A 20966-nucleotide genomic window follows, 5' to 3' on the forward strand; every position below is an offset into this window, starting at 1 on the left:
CCGAACTCCTCCCAGTTCCGAGTTTTTGCCTCCGCAACTGCCCGAGCTGCAGCACGCCTGGCCTGCCGATACCCGTCCATGTTAGTTTTGGAGTGATTACCTGAAATCCTTAGGGTGAGCGGGGTGGTGAGGTGAGTGATGGTGGTCAAGCCAGTGCCATTGAGTGTCAGGACAGTGAGAGGGACCTCGAGGGCAAGTAACGGGATTCCCAGATCTTTGGCGGTGGCAGAGCAGATCAGGTTCCTGTCCGCCCCGAGTCGACGAGCGCCTGAAGATGGTGATGCCGGTTGTTGAGAGTGATAACGGGGAGCAACAGTCGGTTGGCAGGGGACTGGTTCCAAGCATTGCCCACCAGGGCCCCTCGATTCACTAGTGGGCTCGTCCTTTTAGCGGGCAGGCTCGGCAGATGTGTCCCTGCTGACTGCAGTAGAAGCAAGCCCCCGTGCTCTGCCGGTGCAGTCGTACCTCCACTGACACCCATACCCGATCTATCTGCATGGGTTCGATGGACGAGGCAGGTGGTGGAGAGGGGTTGAAGTTGAGGCGGCTCCTCTCTCTCCTCCATTGTTGAACCCGCGCGTCAATACAATTGGCAAGGTCCATCAGGCTGGAGAGGTCCAATGGCAGTTCCTGCAAGACGAGTTCATCCTTGATGGCGTCGGATAAGCCATGTAGGAACACATCGACCAGGGCACTCTCGTTCCAACTGCGTGATACTGCTAATGTCCAGAACTCGATGGCATAATCCGAGGTAGATCAGGACCCCTGCCACAGCTCCATGAGCTCTCTTGCCGCCCCCTGGCTGGACAGAGAGCGGTCGAATGTTCACCTCATTTCCTCAGAGAATTCCTTGAAGCTGGAACAACAGGGCGTGTCAGTGTCCCAGACCGCCATCCCCCATTCCCTGGCCTTGCCGGTGAGGAGCGTGATGGTATAGGCTACCCGGGAGCGTTCTGTGGGGAAAGCCAAAGGTTGAAGCTCCAAGATCAGCAAGCACTGTGACAAAAAAGATCTGCAGGTACCTGGTTCTCCACTGTAGGGCTGAGGCGAAGGGAGTCTTGGTTTGTGGAGAGCGGCAGTGGCAGGAGGTGAAGAAAGAGACGGCTGGGCAGGGGTAGGCATGGCTTGGGAGTGCTGGAGTTGTGTGGCTAGGAGGTTGAGTGAGTTGGGCAGGGTGATATGCCTGAGTTTTTGTTGGTGGGTCCCAAGGAGGGATCCTTGCTGTTGCATAGCCATTCTCAGATGGTTCAGTTCCACTGGATCCATGTTGGCCAGAACGTACTGTTATGGGTGACAAGATGTGGTGAGTAGGATCCCAAAGCAGAAACACAAACCAGAAAATCCAATGAATAATAAAAAAAAGATTTAATTAAAGTCCAAGAGAATAAACGAACAAAAATAGCAAAAATAGTCCAGACAAAAAAAAAAATGTAAACAAAAAACATAGCACAAAAACATGAAAAAATGGCAAGACGAGAGTGCAAAAACAGGGAGCAAAAATCCAGGAAGCGAAATGGCACAGAGACAACATGAGAAACAGACAAGATGTTCTGGCAAAGTCCCCTTCTGAGAACGGCCTATTTATACACAGCAGAGCTGACCAGGACGTGAATGCTGGCAAGATGGAAGTCCTGTCCCGGATCCAGATTGCACTGAGCTGGGAGATAATAAATCTCCGGAGTGGAAGTCCAGGGCGGATCATGACATTATGCTGAAGAATTCTGAGGTAGTCCTCCTTCTTCATTATTCTATCCACTTTGTGCAATGAACCAGTTCCACTGGCAGTAAAACAGCCCCAGAGCATGATGATCCTACCACCACCACCAGCTGGCACAGTGTTCCTCTGTACATGGTGGTCATTGCGGCCAAACAAATCAATCTTTGTCTCATCTGACCATACAGCTTTCCTCCAGACGGCTTTATCTTTGTCTGTGTGGTCAGCTTCAAACTTTAGTTAAGCTTGAAGGTGTCAATTTTGGAGCAGGTGGTTATTTCTTGGATAGCAGACTCTTAGTCCATGGTGATGTAAAACTCACTAAACTGTAGATAGTGATCCATCAGCTTCCAGTTCATGGCAGGGCTGTGCCATGGTGGTTCTCAGGTTGTTCCTGACCATCCAAACCAATTTCCTTTCAGCTGAGGGTGACAGTTTGGGTTTTCTTGAAGCAAAGTGGCTTGGCAAAGTGACTACACCTCCCAGTAACTTACATACAATTGTTTGAACTGATCTTTGAATTTGCAGTTGTTTAGAAATGGCTCCAAGAGACATTCCAGAGTTGTGTACATGTGTGATCCTCTTTCTCAGATCTGCACCGAGCTCATTGGACTTTCCCATTGTATTGTATGTTGGTCAATCCAATGAGTGCTGTAAACAAACCCTTTTTATGAAGGCACAGAGAAGCTACCAGCTGTAGTCAATCATGATCACTAACAGGAAGTTAAGAGACCTCAGCCTTGGCAAGATAAAAGACATTTTGGAAGTTTTAGCACCTCTGAATTAATAATCTAAGTGAGCGTATGTAATATTTTGACCCTGTATGTATAGTTTTGACCCCGTGTTGATTTCAGAAAACCCAAAGAAAATTAAAACTTGTGCGCCAAATTCTAGAAAAAGAACTGTTTAAAGAAATTACTGAAAGCCCAAATATTGCCATGGCATTCCTGTCACTGTATGTAAACCTCTGACCACAACTGCCAGTCAATCAGTTGAGAACACTTTTTCCAAATGTAAGTAAATCACTTAATGAGTCATTTACAAACATGAGTGAAGCATTTGACTCCCTAACATCTGTGTTCTTAGACCAGGAGAAGTTGTCTGTGCTCGAAATAGAAGGTCGCTGCCTTGTTGCCTCGCTGCAGTAATAGGCAGGTGTCTCACAGTGCAGGACTTTCCACTAAAAGCATCTTCTAAGAACATTTGTTATGGGCGACCTTTTAGGATATAATTTACAGTAACGTGTGAAATAATGTTCATTTTGAGTACATTAGTAAATGTTAGCTAGTTGGCTAACAGATGATTCATAAATCATGTCAATCAGATGTAGGCATTTACAGTCACAGGGTTATAAAATAGTGCAGTGTTTATTTCTCTGTAACTTCTTCAAAATCTTAGTGAAAAAGCTTTAGAAATGACACTTGTATATGAATTCACTTTTCCTTGAAGCTTTGCCAATTATTTAATTCTGCTGTGTGATGGAGCTGCTGCACAGATTTATGGGTAATAAGCAGCATCGAGGATACGCTGATGCTGCTCCGCCTGGGGGCAGTTTGATGTACAGGGGCAGAAGTGATGTGTGTGATGTATGATGACACTGAAGGAGTTGAACACAGTAATGCTGAGGTCCTGGTTTTTTTTTTACATGAAGCTCAATAACAAACAGAACGCATGTGGTATTTATGCGAAGTGTGTGTGTGTGTGTGTGTGTGTGTGTGTGTGTTGGCTGGAGGCCTTAGAAGCAGAGTCAATTGAATATTAATGTATTTTGACAGCAAACACAAAAAATGTCCGCTTTAATCTGCGACAAACCTGCAGAGAGAGAGTTTGTGTATGTGTGTGTGTGTGTGTGTGTGTGTGTGTGTGTGGTTTACCAAATGGAACTGTCTGGAAAAGCAGGTGTGCATCTCACCTTTGTATGAATGACAAAAAACATGAGAGAGGGCACGTGTGTGTGTGTGTGTGTGTGTGGTAATGAAAGGAAAACACTTTTACCTGACACTTCAAAGGAAACGAATGACAGCTGATTAATTAGCTCTCACTTTCTTGAATATTCAAATGATATGCACATATATTATGAATAAATTATCAAGGTCATCAACTAGCACAGTGATATCTCTCACACACACACACACACACACACACACACACACACACGCAGACAGACTTCTCGAGGCCTCAGTGTGTTTTTATATTATGGGATGTTTTTCCATCTTCCTCCCCCTCGTTCCTGTTCTCTCAGACTGACACTCGTTCATTAAAGTTCATCATTAATCTGGACGAAGGAACTGTCTGTTAATTACCATATTTCTCTCTCTCTCTCTCTCTCTCTCTCTCTCCTCATCTCCCTCTCTTAATGTCCAGGTTTTTGAGTCATTAATCTTGTTTTTCACAACCCAGCCACTGGGGTTGCACAAGCCAGTGCATTCTTAGTGCCAGTTCCATGCCTGGATGGACTGGGGAGGGTTACATCAGGAAGGGTATCTGGTGTAAAACTAATGCCAAATCGAATTGGATTTCCATATCTGATTGGTTGAGGCCTGGGTTACAAATGACCATCACCAGTGCTGTGGGCCAGCAGGGTGCTGGTGGAAACTATACTACTGCTGCGTGAAGGAGGGGGGGGGGCATGTCCAGAGGCAGCGGGAGAGGAGGAAGGGTAGGATCATGTAAGTGAGAGTTGGAACTTTGACTTTTAGCACTATGACTGGTAAAGGGAGAGAACTGGTGGATATGATGGAGAGAAGGAAGGTGGATATACTGTGTGTGTAAGAGACCAGGCAGGAGGGGAGCAAGGTGGGTACAAACTGTTCTATTATGGTATGGATGGGAGGAGAAATGGGGTAGGGGTTATTCTGAAGGTAGAGAGTGTTTTGGAGGTAAAGAGTGTTGGGCAGAGTGATGAGTATGAAGCTGAGAATGGAAGGTGTGATCATAAACAGTGTCAGTGTGTATGGCCCACAAGTTGGGTGTGAGATGGAAGAGAGAGAATATTTCTGGAATGAGTTGGATGAAGTGGTGGAGAGTGTACCCAAGGAAGAGAGAGTGGTAATTGAAGCAAACTTCAGTGGGCACTTTGGTGAAAGGAACAGAGGTGATGAGAAGGTATGGTGTCAAGGAGAGGAATGTGGAAGGAAAGATGATGGTGGAATTGTGAAAAGAATGGAAATGTGTGTGGTGGATACATATTTCAAGAAGAGGGAGGAACACAGGGTGATATATAAGAATATATCACCGTGCTGCCATGGTGGTGTAAGTAAGACTGAGACAAGAATCAAATGGTGGAAGTTGAAGAAAGAAGACGGTAGGGTGGAATTCAGGGAGGAGTTAAGGCAAGCGCTGGGTGACAGGGAAGAGCTGCTGAACAGCTGGGTAACTACTGCAGAAGTGGTGAGGGAGACAACCAGGATGATACTTGGTGTATCACCTGGACAGAGGAAAGAAGACAAGGAGACTTGGTGGTGTAATGAGAGAGTACATGAAAGTATATGGAGGAAGAGGTTGGTGAAGAAGAAGCTGGCAAATCACAGAGATAAAGAAAATAGAGTACAAGGAGATTCGGCATACAGTGAAGAGAGAGGTGGCAAAGACAAAGGAAAAGGCATATGTTGAGTTGTATAAGAGGTTGGCTACTAAGGAAGGAGAAAAGGACTTCTACTGATTAACTAGACAGTGGAACTGAGCTGGGAAGGATGTGCAGTAGGTTAGGGTGATGTAGGATAAAGATGGAAAGGTACTGACAAGTGAAGAGCATGTGTTGAGAAGATGGAAATACTTTGACAAGCTGATGAATGAAGAAAATGAGAGAGAGAGAGAGAGAGAGAGAGAGAGGTAGATGCACTCAAAAAACCCAACATGGGTGTCTGTTACATGAACCTAAGTCTAACATGTAACGGTTGACATTTAGGTCACTCAACAAAATTGTTTCTGGCTAAGTTAACACATTTTACTTGGGTGGAAATACTTTCCATAATTTTATTATGTTCACTGAGCAAGTTATTTGCAAGTTATTTTTTTGAGTGTGGTGTAGGGATTGTTAATCAGGAAGTGCAGTAGATTTGAAGTGAGGACAGCTATGAAGAGGATAAAAAATGGAAAGGTCCAAATGACATCCCTGTGGAGGCATGGAGATGTTTAGGAGAGATGGCAGTGGAGTTTTTAACTAGATTGTTTAACACAACCTTGGAAAGTGAGAGGATGCCTGAGGAGTGGAGAAGTGAACTGGTATTGATTTTCAAGAATATGGGTGATGTGCAGAGCTGTAGTAAGTACAGAGGTATAAAGCTGATCAGCCACAGGTTATGGGAAAAAGTAGTGGAATCTAGGTGAAGAAGAGAGGTGGTGGTTAGTGAGGAGCAGCATGGTTTCATGCCAGGAAGGAACACCACAGGTGCAGTGTTTGCTTTGAGAATATTGATGGAGATGTATGGAAAAGGTCAGAAGGAGTTGCATTGTATCTTTGTGGACTTAGAGAAGGCGTATGACAGGGTCCTGAGAGAGGGGGTGTGGTATTGTATGAAGAAGTCAGGAGTGTTAGAGAAGTATGTAAGAGTGGTGTAGGATATGTACGAGGGCGGTATGAGTGTGGTGAGGTGTGCAGTAGGAGTGACGGATGGGTTCGAAGTGGAGGTGGGATTAGATCAAGGATCAACTCTGAGCCTGTGTTGTTTGAAATGGTGATGGACTGGTTAATGGACAAGGTCATGCAGGAGTCTCAGTGGACTGCGATGTTCACCGTTGACATTGTGTGTAAGTAAGAGCAGGGAGCAGCTTGAGAAGAGCCTGGAGAGGTGGAGGTATGCACTGGAGAGAAGAGGAATGAAAGTCAGTAGGAGCAAGATGGAATAAATGTGTGTGAATGAGAGGGATGATGGTGGAATGGTGAGGATACAAAGAGTCGAGGTGGCAAAAGTGGATGAGTTTAACTGTTCAGTGTAATGGGGAGTGAAGAAAAGAGGGTAGGGTGGAGAAAAGTGGGGTAGGTGGAGAAGAGGTTCAGGAATGATTTGCAACAGAAGGGTAGCAGCAAGAGTGAAAGGGAAGCTGAAGAAGATGGTATTGGTTCCAGACATGTTCTATGGGTTGGAGACTGTGGCCCTGATTAAAAGACAGGAGACGGAATTGGAGGCAGCAGAGTTAAAGATGCTAAGGTTTGCATTGTGAATAATGAAGATGGACAGAATGAGGAACAAGTATATTCGAGGGACAGCCCGGGTTGAATGGTTTGAGATGAGATTGAGTTGGTTTGCACATGTGTGGAGGAGAGATGCTGAATATTTTGGGAGAAGGATACTGAAGATGGAGCTGCCAGGCAAGAGGAAAAGAGGAAGACCAAAGAGGAGATTTATGGACATGTGAGAGAGGACATGCAGGTGGGTGGTGTGACAGAGGAAGATGCTGAACACAGGATGGGATGGAAACAGATGAGCTGCTGTAGCGACCCCTAATGGGAGCAGATGGAATAAGAAGAATCTTTGTTTTTCCTATAATGTTATTCTTTTCTGGTTTTGTTGTCTTTACTCAGCCCTCCTTCATTTTCCAACTTGGTGCTTAAAGGAACTGTAATAAGGCTGGAATAGCGTTTTAATAAAGCTGTATTAGAATATTAACTTTACTCGAACAGTTGGACATAATTTAAAGTTACAAGAACTGACAGAACCAATGCAGTAGAATATTAAACAGGATTTATTAGAATATTAATAGAACTCTAAATGAACTGAATTTACATGTTAAAGGAATTGTAATAGACATAATAGAATCTTTAAAAACACTGCAATGTGACTCGAAATAGAAACGAAGATTTAATATAAATATAATCTGAATTTGTTATTATTAGAAATGTAGTAGATCTTTAATAAAATTAGACCAACTATAATGAGATATCAAAAGAGCCCCCCCCCCCCCCCCCACACACACACACACACACTGTCACTCTGACATGCACCTGTTTTATCCTTGTTAAGTGTGTGCTAATGAGCTGATGGGTTGAATCAGGTGCAATCAAAATAAAATAATTAAAGCCTTCATTTCAAAGAAGACTTCAAAGGCAGGAACACACACCACTGCTGTGTGCGGTGTTTCACCCTGAAATGTCTGATCACATGCATGCACGCACGCACGTACACACACACACACACATACACACACACACATACACACACCGGTGTTTTCAGTAGAGTGTGTGGGACTGTCTTTCTGGATTATCCTGATAATTGATTAATTGATCATTCCCTTTGATTAATAATTGTTTAATCAATATCATATGGCACTTTAAAACCTCCATGTACAGTTAATTAACATTTTTTTCTTGATAAACTCTACACATAGGTGCTATATAAATATATTTCTTTTCATCCTAAAATTCTGACTTTTTAATGAAAAATAAATTCCTAGCAATTACTGTATTTTTATAATGCACAGTGCTCAGCATAAATGAGTACACCCCCTTTGAAAAGTAACATTTTAAACAATATCTCAATGAACACAAACAATTTCCAAAATGTTCACAAGACAAAGTTTAATATAACATCTGTTTAACTTATAACGTGAAAGTAAGGTTAATAATATAAAAACTTAGATTACACATTTTTCAGTTTTACTCAAATTAGGGTGGTGCAAAAATGAGTACACCCCACAACAAAAACTACTACATCTAGTACTTTGTATGGCCTCCATGATTTTTAGTGACAGCACCAAGTCTTCTAGGCATGGAATGAACAAGTTGGCGACATTTTGCAACATCAACCTTTTTCCATTCTTTAACAATGACCTCTTTTAGTGACTGGATGCTGGATGGAGAGTGATGCTCAACTTGTCTCTTCAGAATTCCCCATAGGTGTTCGATTGGGTTCAGATCAGGAGACATACTTGGCCACTGAATCACTTTCACCCTGTTGTTCTTCAGAAATCCAACAGTGGCCTTAGATGTGTGTTTAGGATCATTGTCATGTTGGAAAAGTGCACGATGACCAAAGGCACAGAGTGATGGTAGCATCTTCTCTTTCAGTATAGAGCAATACATCTGTGAATTCATGATGCCATCAATGAAATGCAGCTCCCCGACACCAGCAGCACTCATGCAGCCCCACATAAGGACACTGCCACCACCATGTTTCACTGTAGGCACCATGCATTTTTCTTTGTATTCCTCACCTTTGCGACGCCATCAGTTCCAAAAACATTTACCTTGGTCTCATCACTCCAGAGTATAGAGTCCCAGTAGTCTTCATCTTTGTCAGCATGGGCCCTGGCAAACTCTAGGCGGGCTTTTTTGTGCCTGGGCTTTAGGAGAGGCTTCTTTCGTGGACGGCATCCATGCATGCCATTCCTCTGCAGTGTACGCTGTATTGTGTCACGGGAAATAGTCACCCCAGTTTGGCTTTCTATTTCTTTAGATAACTGCAGTGAACTTGCATGGCAATTTTCTTCAACCCTTCTCATCAGAAGACGCTCCTGTCGAGGTGCTAACTTCCGTGGACAACCTGGACGTCTCTGTGAGATGGTTGCAGTTACATCTTTCTTAAATTTTTGTACCATTTTTGCTACAGTATTCTGACTGATAAGTAAAGGTTTGCTGATCATCTTGTAGCCTTCACCTTTGTGGTGTAAAGAAATTAATTTCTTTCTCAGGTCTTGTGCCATTTCTCTTCCATGTGGTGCCATTGCTGACAGCATGAAATGGGAAGGAGTTTTCTTTAAGTAACACCCTTTTATAGTCAAATGTCTGCTGGACACCTGTGTAATGACTAATTAGACTCATCTGTGATTGTATTCTTGTTAAATTAGACATTTGTAGCCTACAATTTAGCTTTGCTCCAGAGACTTTCAGCAGGGTGTACTCATTTTTGCACCACCCTAATTTGAGTAAAATTGAAAAATGTGTAATCTAAGTTTATATTATTAACCTTACTTTCACGTTACAAGTAAAACAGATGTTATATTAAACTTTGTCTTGTCAACATTTTGGAAATTGTTTGTGTTCATTGAGATGTTGTTTAAAATGTTACTTTTCGAAGGGGGTGGACTCATTTATGCTGAGCACTGTACATACAATTATTTTTTATCATACATGACTTTCCTGAACAGAAATACTTCGGTATCTGCAGTGTTACTGTTCACAATGGTGTATTAGTGCCATTATAGGATTAAAAAAAAAAGGAATGAATGAATAAATAAATAAATAAGGGCGGCACGGTGGTGTAGTGGTTAGCGCTGTCGCCTCACAGCAAGAAGGTCCGGGTTCGAGCCCCGTGGCCAGCGAGGGCCTTTCTGTGCGGAGTTTGCATGTTCTCCCCGTGTCCGCATGGGTTTCCTCCGGTTGCTCCGGTTTCCCCCACAGTCCAAAGACATGCAGGTTAGGTTAACTGGTGACTCTAAATTGACCGTAGGTGTGAATGTGAGTGTGAATGGTTGTTTGTGTCTATGTGTCAGCCCTGTGATGACCTGGCGACTTGTCCAGGGTGTACCCCGCCTTTCGCCCGTAGTCAGCTGGGATAGGCTCCAGCTTGCCTGCGACCCTGTAGAACAGGATAAAGCGGCTAGAGATAATGAGATGAGATGAGATAAATAAAGAAAGAAATATGTAGCTGAGGGAGAGGGTAATATTCCCAGAAAAATAACATATAATTTCAGAGATTGAAAAGCTACAAATGTATGAGAAAACTTGGAAAAATAGTGGGGTTTTTTATTTATTTATTTTTGCCAAGGAATCAAATCATTTCAGTTTGCAAGATGGGATCAATGTCATCACACCACAGACACTATGGCTGAGCTGGGAGTTCGTTCTCGATTGCACAATATAAAAGACTAAAGCGCTAAGAGATTTTCAACTACGTTTCCCAGAATGCACTGCAGCCAGGAATCATGTGATTGTTGTCTCAGAGAATATCAGAGGTTTTTCTCATAAATTTGTGATCTTTTAAGTCTAAGATTTTTTGTCATGTCAGAATTTCTGAGTTTTATTTTGCTAAATTTATGACTTTTGTCTCCGAAATCCTGAGTTTTTTCCCCCGGAATATTCCAGCCTCCCTCCGATCTGTATTTATTTCTTTACAATGGAGGTCTTCAAATTTTAAATGAATGTGTCCTACTTAAAGTGACATCTTTGTGTGTGTTTGTGTGTCTATCCTCAGCCATTGCGCAGGGTGACATTCTCTGTGGCGACAGATACTGGTTGCTATGACAGTGGGGTGGACGAGTCGGAGACACCGAGCAGTAAGAGCAGTAAGATCGGTGTCCTGTCTCTTCCTGAAGATGGCTATGAGAGAACAACACCTGAGGGCAGTGTGGGGGAGGAGGAGCACGTGGAGAACGGTACACACACACACACACACACACACACAAGAGGGGTGTTCACACGGCAACTTTTACTCCGGTGTAGCACCGGGGCTGCCCCGGTAGAGCGTTCACACGGTACAAAGTTATACCGGTGTAGCCCCTGAAAGCTGCTTAAACCGGTGCAAATCTAACCCTGCTCGGGAGGTGGTTTAAGAAATTTATTCCGGAGTAAATGCTAGTTTGCGGGGCAGCACCAATATAAAATGGGACGTCTGAATGCTACAGGGGTAGACTCGCTATGTGTGAGGAGAGTTGATTACTTAAGGGCATTGCATAATTTGCATCCTGGTATTTTGCGCTTCCAAAATGGCGAATATCAACAACAACAGAACTGCGTGTCTTCCAGTGTTGCCAGATTGGGCGGTTTTAAAGGCATTTTGGCGGATTTGAACATATTTTGGGCTGGAAAACATCAGCAGTATCTGGCAACACTAGTGTCTTCATCCACGTTGTTTTCCCGGCACTTGGTGATGCCATGACAACCGGGAAAAGGAAATACATTTTCACGCATGCGCATATTTCATTTCCGCATTATTACTATCTGTGGCAGCAGGGGCGTAGTCAAGTGCCAGTCTGTGACAGGAGGGCGGAGCCAGGGAAGGTGAGTGGCAGAATCACTACACCTGACGGTAATTAATCTGTGTTTGTGTGTCTTCCCAGTAGCCGCGCCCTATTTAAGGAGGCAGAGGGAGAGCAGAGGAGAGCTCTTCCCGGGACAAGAACACAGCGTGTGTGTGTGTGTATTTACCAGAATAAAGCTGTGTTGTTATACTGAAAAGTCTGGCAATAAAAGCCTATTCGTACCTGAAGCTTTGTCCTGCCGTCCTCTGTGCTCCACCCACACCTCAGAGAGTTCTACAGTGGTGCCGAAACCCGGGAGATAAGGTACTCGTACTGTTGCCCACGTCGAGCTCCAAATTAATCGCCAAGTGGCAAGGACCCTTTGAGGTCACATGGCGAGTCGGGGACGTCGACTATGAGGTGAGGCGAACAGACAGGGGTGGGGTGCTACAGATCTACCACCTCAGTCTGCTTAAACTCTGGAACGAGGAGGTCCCCGTGGCATTGGTGTTGGTAGTTCCAGAGAAGGCGGAGCTGGGGCCGGAGGTTCAAAAAGGGACATTGGCATCACGTACCTCTCCAGTCCCCTGTGGAGACCACCTCTCCCCGACCCAACTCACGGAGGTCGCCCAGTTGCAGGCCAAGTTTTTGGATGTGTTCTCGCCCCTGCCCGGTCGCACTAACCTCATAGAACACCACATAGAGACGCCCCCGGGGGTGGTAGTGCGTAGCCGCCCTTACAGGCTACCCGAACACAAAAAAAAGGTGGTTCGGGAAGAACTTTAGACCATGCTCGAAATGGGCATCATCGAGGAGTCCCACAGTGACTGGAGCAGCCCAGTGGTCTTGGTACCCAAGGCCGACGGGTCGGTCCGGTTCTGTGTGGACTATAGAAAAGTCAACGCAGTGTCTAAATTCGACGCGTACCCAATGCCTCGTATTGACGAGCTGCTCAATCGACTAGGCATGGCTCGCTTTTACTCGACACTGGATTTGACGAAGGGATATTGGCAGATCCCCTTGACTCCATTATCCCGGGAGAAAACGGCCTTTTCCACACCGTTCGGCTTACACCAATTTGTCACACTTCTTTTTGGGCTGTTTGGGGCGCCCGCTACATTTCAGCGGCTGATGGACAGGGTCCTCCGGCCCCACGCCACCTATGCGGCCGCATATCTTGATGACATTATCATTTATAGTAACGACTGGCAGCGGCACCTGCAACACCTGAGGGCCGTCCTTAGGTCGCTGAGGCGGGCGGGTCTCACTGCCAACCCGAAGAAGTGTGCGATTGGGTGGGTGGAAGTACGGTATCTGGGCTTCCACTTGGGCAACGGGCAGGTGCGTCCCCAAATTAATAAGACAGCAGCGATTGCGGCCTGCCCGAGGCCCAAGACCAAAAAGGGGGTGAGACAGTTCCTGGGGCTGGCTGGCTACTATCGTAGGTTTATACCTAATTATTCGGACGTCACCAGCCCGCTGACTGACCTCACTAAAAAGGGGGTGCCAGATCCGGTCCAGTGGACGGAGCAGTGCCAGCGGGCTTTCTCTGAGGTAAAGGCTGCACTGTGTGGGGGGCCACTATTACACTCCCCTGACTTTTCTCTCCCTTTTGTGTTGCAGACTGATGCGTCGGACAGAGGGCTGGGGGCGGTGTTGTCCCAGGAGGTGGAGGGGGAGGACCGCCCCATCCTGTACATTAGCAGGAAGCTGTCGGTGTGTGAGGGGCGCTACAGCACTATTGAGAAGGAATGCCTGGCGATCAAGTGGGTGGTCCTCGCCCTCCGTTACTACCTGCTGGGGCGCCCTTTCACCCTCTGTTCGGACCACGCGTCCCTCCAGTGGCTCCACTGCATGAAAGATGCCAACGCGCGGATCACCCGTTGGTATCTGGCACTCCAACCCTTCAATTTCAAGGTGGTCCACAGGCCGGGGGTGCAGATGGTCGTGGCGGACTTCCTCTCCCATCAAGGTGGGGGGGGAGTCGGCTGCGGGCCGGACGGGCACCCGGCCTGAGTCGGGCAGTGGGGGTATGTGGCAGTGGGGGCGTGGTCAAGCGCCGGTCTGTGACAGGAGGGCGGAGCCAGGGAAGGTGAGTGGCAGAATCACTACACCTGACGGTAATTAACCTGTGTTTGTGTGTCTTCCCAGTAGCTGCGCCCTATTTAAGGAGGCAGAGGGAGAGCAGAGGAGAGCTCTTCCTGGGACAAGAACACAGCGTGTGTGTGTGTGTGTGTGTATTTACCAGAATAAAGCTGTGTTGTTATACTGAAAAGTCTGGCAATAAAAGCCTATTTGTACCTGAAGCTTTGTCCTGCCATCCTCTGTGCTCCACCCACACCTCAGAGAGTTCTACACTATCGTATAGCATGGTCGCAAAAACTGCCGTGTGAACGCAAGTGGGGCTGCACAGGTGCTAACACGCTTCTCTCTAGTAAGCAGGTTTGTGACGTGTGAACGCTCCACAAAATTTACACCAGTGTAAGATATATCGCAACAAAATACATCGGTGCAGCATCGATGGAAATATGTGCCGTGTGAACACCCCTAAAGAGTTAGGAGTTGTGGTTTAAACTTCAGATTGAGAACTGTAATTCTCCTATGTGACCACTAGAGGGCGGAGCTGTAGCTCTGTTTCACTGCAGCACTCTAACGTCTTTTTCCTGTCTCTCTCTCTCTCTCTCTCTCTCTCTGCCTTTTTGTTTCTCTTCACATTTCACAATCTGCCCCTTTTACACATCTTTCTCATTTGTTCATTCTTTTCTATCTGTCTCTTCCTTTTCTTTCTCATTCTCTCCATCACCTTGACTCCCCTCTATTTCTCTCTCTGTCTCTTACCCTATCTATTTTCTCTTTCTCAGACTCAAGGCAGCTCCCCGATGTGGCATTAACGGGAAAATGCACTCGTGATTGTGGTGAGTATGGCCACTCTGACACCTGTTGGATGCCTGTGCAGTCATCACCACGGAGACTCCAAGGCAATGGAGCACCACGGCAACGCTTGTCCAGCTTCACATCAGCAGGTGATGACAATAACAATCACGACAACAGCGATCAAGAGGAAGAAGGAGAGGAGGAGGATGGCTCGGACCAAGGCAGCGGAGGAGGTGGAGCCGATGACAAACACAGTCCTCTGGCTAATGGTGATCCGCTCGCAAGCCGTCGCCATGGTGACCGCAACAGGAACATCGGGGATCACAATCGGAACCTGTTGAACCGCAAGATGACATCGGCATCCTATGACACCTTTAGCAGCGCTAGATTTGGAGCTCAGTGCCATGGTGATGACTCAGAGGTACCCCGTCCACATGAGGTTATTCCACTGACCCGGGCAGGGGGAGGAGACTTCAAAACAACATCATGCCTGACACTATCACGCAGGGAAGTTTATCTGTGAGGAACATCTGAGATACAAACTCGCACTTAAACAACAAACTCACCTGAGACACAAACCCACACCTGAGATACGAACTCGTACCTGCTATACAAACTTGCACTTGATAATACAAACTCACCTGATATATGAACTCGCGCCCAAGACACAAACTCACACCTGAGCAACAAATTCACCTGAGATATGAGCTCACACATGAATTTACATCTAATAGATGAGGTCTTATCTGAACCCTGAACTCGTCCTGAGGTACAAACAGGAAGTTCCAAGAGAGCACCTGATCTGAACACTTGAGCTACAAATCTCTACCTGAGATATGAAGTCACCCCTGAGAAAGGAATTTTCACTTATGCTAGGAATCTGAGCCTTAAAATCAAACTTCACATCTAGGAGGTGAAGAACCTGAGCTGCTGGTTCTCACCTGAGCTACCAATTGGCATCTTAGTTACAAGATCACAGCTAAGCAAGAAACTTACACCTGAGTCACATTCACATCCAAAATCTGAAAGTTGGACAGCACCTGAAACTCCAAATGCTCACTTGAGATGAGAATTCCCACCTGACATCTGAGACGATGCAGGAGATAGAAATTTGATACAAAGTGCTGAGTTCACATCACACCTGAAATCTCTCACCTGACCTTACAATACAGAGCTATCAGTTCTGACTGGACCTACCAAAACATATCTAAGCTACCAGTTCTGACTTAAGTTACTAATTCACCCAAGCTAGAAATCCTCACCTGACCAGTCCTCACCTGGGCTACTAGTCCTCACCTGACCAGTCTTCACCTGACCAGTCGTCACCTGGGGTACCAGTCCTCAACTGACCAGTTGTCACTTGGGGTACCAGTCCTCACCTGACCAGTGTTCACCTGAGCGACCAGTAGTCAACTGGGGTACCAAGACAGACCTGAGCTACTAATACACACTTGAGCGACTTGAACTATGAATTCTCACCTGAGCTACCAGTTCTCACCTGCACAATTAGTTTTTACCTGAGCCACAAACTCAAACCTGGAATAAAAATCATCACCTGTTTCGGATGAGTTTCAGGAATTTCAGCATTTATGCTCTGGAACTGAACGTTTTTCATCTCATCATTTCTGTGGATGAAAAACAAAAGCGGAGTTGAGGATTAGGAATGAGTCATCTCACAGACTATACAGAAGTGGCGAACTATTGAAGAAAAACTGTTGAACGTTGCATGTTTGATCTCCTGGAGATGGAAAAAAAATCTGAAAAAAAAATCAAGGATTTGAAATGAATTTATAAACTGTATTACTTTTAGGGCTTTAAAAGACTTTAAAAGTAATGAGCTGCATGTTTGGCCTCCTGTAGACAGGGGGCGATGTTGAGAAAGGGAGAGAGAGCTTTTACGGAACTGAATCCGGCATGGTGAACCCAGTGGACGCGGTGGCCTCCTCTGACATCATCCTTACAGAAAGTACCGAAAGTTTTAGTGTTAAGCTAACTTTATTTTAGCCTGATCGTAAGTAGCTAACTAACAGACAACACTTGGTGTAATGCTAACCAGCTAGATATATTTATTACCTCATTTCAATGAGCTATTATCCAGCTAGCTGTTTATGTTTAGCTAACATACTTCAATAACGCTGTGTTGTTGTTTAAAAGCAAGCTAGCTTAAGGTAGCAAAAAAACAAAAAAATCAAAACAAACCTGAGCTATGCGGATGATTTCAGTCAGTGAACAGTATTCATGATGTCAGGAAGGACTACTATGCACATCCTGATTTTGACTGACAGGTGTCTCTGGATCACCTTGGGCGGAGCTTAGGTTAAATGTGCCAACTAATCAGCCAATCACAAATTTCATGATGTGACCCCATTACCTGACTTTCATTTTTTTTGGCTGGACATCAATTTAGCGTAAAATTTTCAGTTCTACACAGCAATCGCTAAGCTACGCAACTACCTACATGCAGTACAGCGCTAACATTCGCTAATTAGCTGAAGTTTGTGATCATTAGGTAAACTATTGTATTGTGTAAGCAAATAATTAAGCATGCAAACTTATCATAATGTTTTCATGAAGTTTATGAATGGCTGAACAAATTTACATTAAGCCCCACCCCTGCTGACCCAAGTTCTCCTGTCGCTGGGAGTAATCAGGACATGTGATCTCCACAGCCAATCAGAGACGTGAAGTGTAAAGTGAAGTAAAAAAAAAAAAAGTTAAAACAATCATTTAGCACTTAACCAATCAAATGTAAGTATTCAAATGATATTAAAATCAGCTTTTATAGAATCAGTAGACAAAAGAAGACAAAAATTCAAGATGTTTCTTCTGTCCTTTTTTCGTGGATGACACACAAAATGGAGCAAATTTGGTGGATGACACACAAAATTGGACGCCGTTCGTAAAAGACTGAAAAACAAAACAATGAAAAAAAATCACAAAATCACGTTGAACTTTGACAAAACACAGAAACAACAAAAACAGAATGAAAAAAGGAACTGTAGTTTCTTCATTAGCCACGTTTTCTTCAACAACTACACACACACACACACACACACACACACACATATGCTACATATTAACCATCATAAGAGGAATTAGCTGTAGCATTTTGCCTGCTTAATCTTCACACATTATTGGAGTAAACTAATCCTCCGTTTAAGTGCATACAGAATTTCAGGGCATTAACTATTAAAACACTATGATAACAAATTTTGTCTGTTTTTGTTTGTTTTTTTGTTTGTGTTTTGTTTGTTTAATGTAGGTAAACCAAATTTCTGTAAAGATGACACTGCATGCCTATAAGCTAACGCTAATTTTTATATAAAAAATTAGATCCCAAAGGGATTTAATCTCTTTAAAAAAAAAAAGTGTGTGTGTGTGTGTGTGTGCGTCCAGATACAGGATATCCAAATCATAATTGCATAAAAAACACCTGCACTTTTATTTTTATCTTATTGATTATAACAGATTTCATGATGTAATGTCATTATGAATCATGTTTTTAATTGACCAATCCCAAGTCCTGCCTCATTTACCAATCCCAAGCCCCGCCTCATTTACCAACCCCCAGCCCCGCCCCATTTAAACTTCTTCCATGTAGAATCCTTTTAGGAAACTAAAGCTGTCCAAGGAAAGAAGAGGAGAACCACAGTAAAGTCAAGTGAGCCTGCTCTTATAAAGAACAGTTCTTATAGGGTTCTTCAAAGGTTCTTTGGATGGTTGACAGTTCTAGATTCTAAAGCAGTTCTACTTAGAACCTTCTGTCAAAAGGAAGCCCTCTGTATTACAAAGAAAAATTAATGGACAAACCCAAGAATCAATTATTGTTCTATCTACTGTTTTTTCCCCCCCTCAAAGTGTAACATTGATTTAAGGTTCTTGAATGGTTGCAAATTCTAACTTTCTCATGGCATTCTGCTTGGAAATCATAAGAAATTATCATAAGAACATAAGAAACTTAAATAAGAAACAGGTTCCAAGCTGAAGAACCTTTGTAAACATATAGTCAGTCTAAGATGTGTGTTCCTACCCTGTTGACAGACTTCAGGTGGACAGAGTGCTTTAGAATAAAAGGTCAAATGTAGAACCCTTAAAGGTTTTTCAATTGTTCCTCTGGGAGAACCCTTAAGGGTTCAATAAAAAAAACACAAAAGAAGATGTTTCCCAAAGTGTTCCAAACTAGAACTTGTAGGAAGATAATGCTTATCTATCCAAAGGAACCCACTGAAGAACCCTTTTTCTAACTGTGTCTTCATTGTTGATGTTCTGTCTTAATGAAAGGGTTCCTCAGGGGTTCTTTGGATACTTGTGGGGTTTTTGCTTCTTAAATGGGTTTTGCTTGGGAGCTTTTCTATAAGAGAAACCCTGACTTGTTGTAGGGTTCTACAGAGAAGTATTTAGATTTTCCTTAAAGCCACAAACAAAATGTTTGATTAAAAAAAACACAAAAAACAAAAAACAAAAAAAAAAACCCTTATACTTAAAATGTTCCTTAAGGGTTGTTTATGGCCTGCTGTCTATCTGTTCTGTGGTTCTCCATAAACTGGAGAACACTTTCAGGTTCATTTATGATTTTTCAGAATCATAAATGAGACCGCAACAAAGACAAGGAGTGGGCAGGGTTTAAGGTCAGTCAGTTGATTTATGAGTGGGCAGGACATGGAATCAGTCAAGTTGATTTACAAGTGGGTGGAGTTTGATGTCAGTTAATTTACAGGTGGGCGGGGTTTGGTGGCAGTTGTTTACAAGTAGGTGGGGCTTAAGCTCAGTCAGTTGATTTATGAGTGGGTGGGGCATGGAATCAGTCAAGCTGATTTACAAGTGGGTGGGGTTTGGTGTCACCTGATTTACAAGTAGGCAGGGCTTGGGGTCAGCTAATTTCAGACTGTTACATTTTCATTTCCCCTTTTCATTTATTCTCTATCTCTCTGTCTCTTGTCTTCATCTCTTTATTTTTTCTCCTTTGTTTCTCTTATTTGCATATTTTTAATTACTTTACCCCAGATTACCCTCCACGAAGAGATTGATTTATTGCAATATTAAAAACCAGTTCCTCTGGTACCTTAAAGGGTTCTTTGCTTTGTTCCTAAGTAGAATGGCTTTAGAAAGTGAGAACTCAAGTGGAACCTCTATTTCTGAGAGTATAGTTTGGGTCTTGAGAGGTTAAAGGAACAGTTCAGTCAGTAAAATTTCTTGAAATGTTATGAGTTTGAATTTTTCTTCTTTAGTTTTATCACAGCACCTGCGATGCTTCTGTTGCTAATGAGTAACAGAAGTTCATGGCCACCAGATTAGCTAAGTAGTTTCTGACTTTATAAACAGGGATAAAGGCACAGAGAGTAAAACAGAGGCAGCCAAAATCACTTCCTTCCTCAGCACACAGTTTGGTGTCACTCCATACCAGCGGCAGACTCAGATAGGGAGCATGGCCTAACATCTGAGGGTGGAGCTTGAACACTGGAAGTATTTAATATGATAATAATAATGCTCTAATTTAATTTGCATGTTTATCATTAATGTTATTGAACCAAACAACAACCACTGAGGTAAGTGTGTGGTGATTTAAACCTGCTGTTTGCAGAGCATTCTTCTGAGCAACATTAGCATTAGCTTCATATAGCTTTAGTAGAACCTCACATGGCTGATTGAGTACGTTAAGCTAACGGAGTGTTTCTTTTTTTTTGCGGAACTGTTCCTTTCACCTCAGTTCTGTCATCATCCATTGCTTTATTTCAAGCTTCAGACTGGACTCCGGAGGTCCAAAGCCAAATAATGAGTGATTTCTTTCTTTAAAAAGAAAAAAATATAAACTAAAACATGATATTGTTTGTGTGTGTGTGTTCTTTGTAGGCTAAAACCTGCTGTTCTAGAGCAGTGTGTAATGATTCCTGTACAGATCAGGGTGTAAATGAACTCCTCTGTATCTTCTCCTTTTTCTAATGCACGTTTCTCTTTAACTGATTCATTAATCATCTCCAAGCTTTTTTTAACCAGCACTCGACTCACATATGTACCGTCACACATGGAGAGACGGCCATGAACTTTAACCTGAACGGCATGCTAACGGCGTTTAATCTGCACTTAATGAGGAAAATGTATTTTTTATTTTGCTTTGATGTGTTGAATCGATGAATCGATAAATCAGTGAATCGGTTCACTTTGTGTTTGTGATGATGAACACTGAATGAGGGCTCTGGAGCTGTTTGGTATGTTAAAGTTATGTACAAGTTTGACTTTTTGACATTAAAATCTCTTTTAAACTTCTGATTGGCTTTTTATTGATGGAGTATATATTGTAGGCGTGTCCTGATAAATGACCTCATGTCCAGAAAATGACACATAAAGAAGAAGGTTTCAGTGTAGAGAACAAACAAAAGAATCAACATTCTGGATCTGGATATTTTTAAATTTATTTTATATTTATTTACTTTTTGTCCAGTTATTTTGTGATTGTGTTTAATTTAGAACCATTAGGAGTTCT

At 43.6% G+C, this 20966-nt stretch overlaps 1 protein-coding gene across 1 annotated transcript in view; it reads left to right on the top strand.

Annotated features, from left to right (window-relative positions):
• Positions 1-20749, top strand: part of pcdh7a (protocadherin 7a) — a 59638-nt gene extending 38889 nt beyond the window's left edge. Inside the window, 2 exon segments of the mRNA XM_060916790.1 lie at positions 10846-11026; positions 14473-20749. Of these exon segments, the coding sequence (XP_060772773.1) occupies positions 10846-11026; positions 14473-15008 (717 nt within the window). The 3' untranslated portion in view covers positions 15009-20749.
• Positions 20750-20966: the final 217 nt, after the last annotated feature.

This window comes from Neoarius graeffei, chromosome 3 (genome assembly GCF_027579695.1).
Source record: "Neoarius graeffei isolate fNeoGra1 chromosome 3, fNeoGra1.pri, whole genome shotgun sequence".
Taxonomy (NCBI): domain Eukaryota; kingdom Metazoa; phylum Chordata; class Actinopteri; order Siluriformes; family Ariidae; genus Neoarius; species Neoarius graeffei.